Below are 2,620 nucleotides of genomic sequence, written 5' to 3' on the forward strand. Positions count from 1 at the left end.
CTAGAGTGACAGTTACGGAGCGTTTTTTGGGGGGCGTGGCCTCTTTGAGTGACAGCTGGTGGTAGTGATGTCATCGCTCACCTAATCAGCTAATTAGATGAATCAGATGAAGCTCCTCCTCTATGACCATATTTGGATCGACAGGGAGTTTGGGGGCGGAGTTACAGAGCCTCCATCTTTATTTATGTGTGTTTGTGTGCACATTTGGTTTTCTGGAGGAAACTGGGGCAGTGGTATGTTCGAGTCAAAGTGAGCGAGGTGCACAGAGAGTTCAAGTGTGTGTGTGTGTGAGTCTTTGAAAGACACACACACACACACACACACACACACAGACTAAAAAAGAAAGCGGGAAAGAGACAAAGAAAGTGAGGGACTTCAAGTGAGTGAGATCAGCCAGAAAAAGTGTGTGTGTCTGTGTGAGAGAGCATGCACGTGTGTGTGTGTGTGTGTGTGTGTGTGTGTGAGCATGCACGTGTGTGAGCGTGCACGTCATCCTGCAGAACTCTCCGGAAATCCTCTTACCTCTTGGAGCCTCGGCAGCGGCTGCAGAGGGAGTTCTTACTCCTCCTCCTCCTCCTCCTCGTCTCCCCTCGCTCTGCTGGCAGCGCTCCCACCCCCCTCCCCCTCCTCCTCCCCCTCCTCCTCCTCCCTCTCCCTCTTTCGTCCTCCCCTCCTCTCCTTCCCTCCCTCCCCCTCCCCTCTGGCCTCCTGCCAGCTCCGTCTCCCCTGTTGCTGTTGAAGCTGCTGCTGCTGCTGCTGCTGCTGCTGTCGCTGTCATCCCTCCTTCCTCCTCGTCTCCTCCTCCTCCTCCCTCCTTCTCCTTCAGCTCCAGCTCGGAGAAGCGCAGCATTGCACGCTGGGAAAACAAGAAAAAAAAGAAGAAACAGAAGAAGAAGCATGAAGCATCAGAGAAGTGACAACATCTGGTTTCTGAACTTTCCTGCTGCTAACGAGCTCGTTAGACTCCGTCGTGAGTTTCAGCCATTGTTTTTGGCGGTAACCGTGGGTAACCAGCGGCGGCGGCGGCAGCGGCAGCGGTGACGGTGTGGTAACCGCTCCCTGTGCGCCGCCTGACAGGCCCGTTCTCCTCCCTCACCTCGCTCTGCCCCGACCACAAACCCATTTTAAAACTTAATGGCCCGTGAAACGATCTACAAATCCATCCAACGCCGCCGCCGCCGCTCGGGTCCGGCTGCACCCAAGGGCGTATGTGAGTTAATTTGAACCTTCCCCCTCCTCCTCCTCCTCCCCCCTCCTCCCCCCTCTTCCTCCTTCAGCAGCTTCACCTCCCTGAGCCGGCGGCGTTTCAGAGGAAACGACCACGGTGAAGAAACTGAACTAAGAGTCAGAAGCAGAAAATACTTTGTTCATGTTCAACAGGACGTCACAACACATCTTCATCTTCATCTTCATCTTCATCTTCATCATCATCATTGTCATCATCATCATCATCTGTTGGTTCACTGTCTGTGACGCTATAAACCACACATCTAGCTGCAAGGATGGAGGAGGAGGAGGAAGAAGAGGAAGAAGAAGTAGAACAAGAAGAGGAGGAGGAGGAAAAGGAGAACGAGATGGAGGAAGACGAGAGGAGGAGGAGAAAGAGGGAGGAGGAGTATGAAGGAGGAGGGAAGAAGAAGAGGAGGAGAAAGAGAAAGGGAGGAGGAGGAGAATGAATGAGGAGGAGGAAGAAAGAAGAGGAGGAGAAAGAGAAGGAGGAGGAAGCGGCAAGAAGAAGAGAGAGGAGGAGGAAAAGCCAGAACGAGAAGGAAGAACGGGGGAAAGAGCTGGAGGAAGAACTGGAGGAGAAGAAAGAGGAGGAAGAAGAAGAGGAGAAGAAAACAGGAGGAGGAGGACAACACAACCAACAGGAGGCGACAAAAAGCAAAGTCAGAAAGAAACAAAACCAGATGTTGACCTCTGACCTCTGACCTACCAACCCCCAACCATGCACCAGCCGGAGATGGAGAAGAGAGGTATAGGAGAGGAGGTAGGAGAAGAAAAAAAGGAGAAAGAGGACAGAGGAAGCAGTGAGGATGGGAGGAGGAGGAGACAAACATCGGTCCTCACTGCAGCGCTCTCTGCTTGGTCCCAGCGTCTGGGTGGCAGCAGCTCGTTGTGAAGGGCGTTTGATATCGGTGATGCCGTTCGGATAGGAGAGGGTTTTGGGAGGTGGAGGCGGTGCTCCTTGACACCTAAAAATACTAGCAAACCTAATAAGACGGTTTTGAGTCCACCGATATCCCTATTCTTTTCTATACAACTCTAAATCTACCCCTTAAATATTATTTCCCTACTTAATTTAAATCCCCCTTTTCTACCATCTCAATCTATCATTCTTCTTCTTTCTTCATCAAAACACTTCACTCACAACAAACCTTCATCCATCTAAAATTACAAACTCTCTCAACACTCCTACTCCCCCATACCAACACAACAAAAACACAAAAAACTACCCAAAACCTCCCACACTTAAATATCAACCAACAAAAACATATAACACCTCATAATATCACACAAAAAACATCACAAAACAACAACAAAAAACACACCAATACCAACACAACACAACAACACAACACCAACACAAACACCCACCCAACCCACCACCACCACCCCC

The 2,620-nt window shown here is 50.6% G+C and overlaps 1 protein-coding gene across 1 annotated transcript in view; it reads right to left on the reverse strand.

Moving 5' to 3' along the window:
* LOC146990488 (uncharacterized) overlaps window positions 1–2,620 on the reverse strand; it is a 51,031-nt gene that overhangs the window by 19,876 nt on the left and 28,535 nt on the right. The window contains exon 11 of the mRNA XM_085803657.1: window positions 523–649. Coding sequence (XP_085659783.1) covers window positions 523–649 — 127 coding nt within the window. The remainder of the gene's footprint in view (window positions 1–522; window positions 650–2,620) is intronic.

This window comes from Trachurus japonicus, chromosome 2 (genome assembly GCF_045865225.1).
Source record: "Trachurus japonicus isolate A0001 chromosome 2, Traja_1.0".
Lineage (NCBI taxonomy): Eukaryota > Metazoa > Chordata > Actinopteri > Carangiformes > Carangidae > Trachurus > Trachurus japonicus.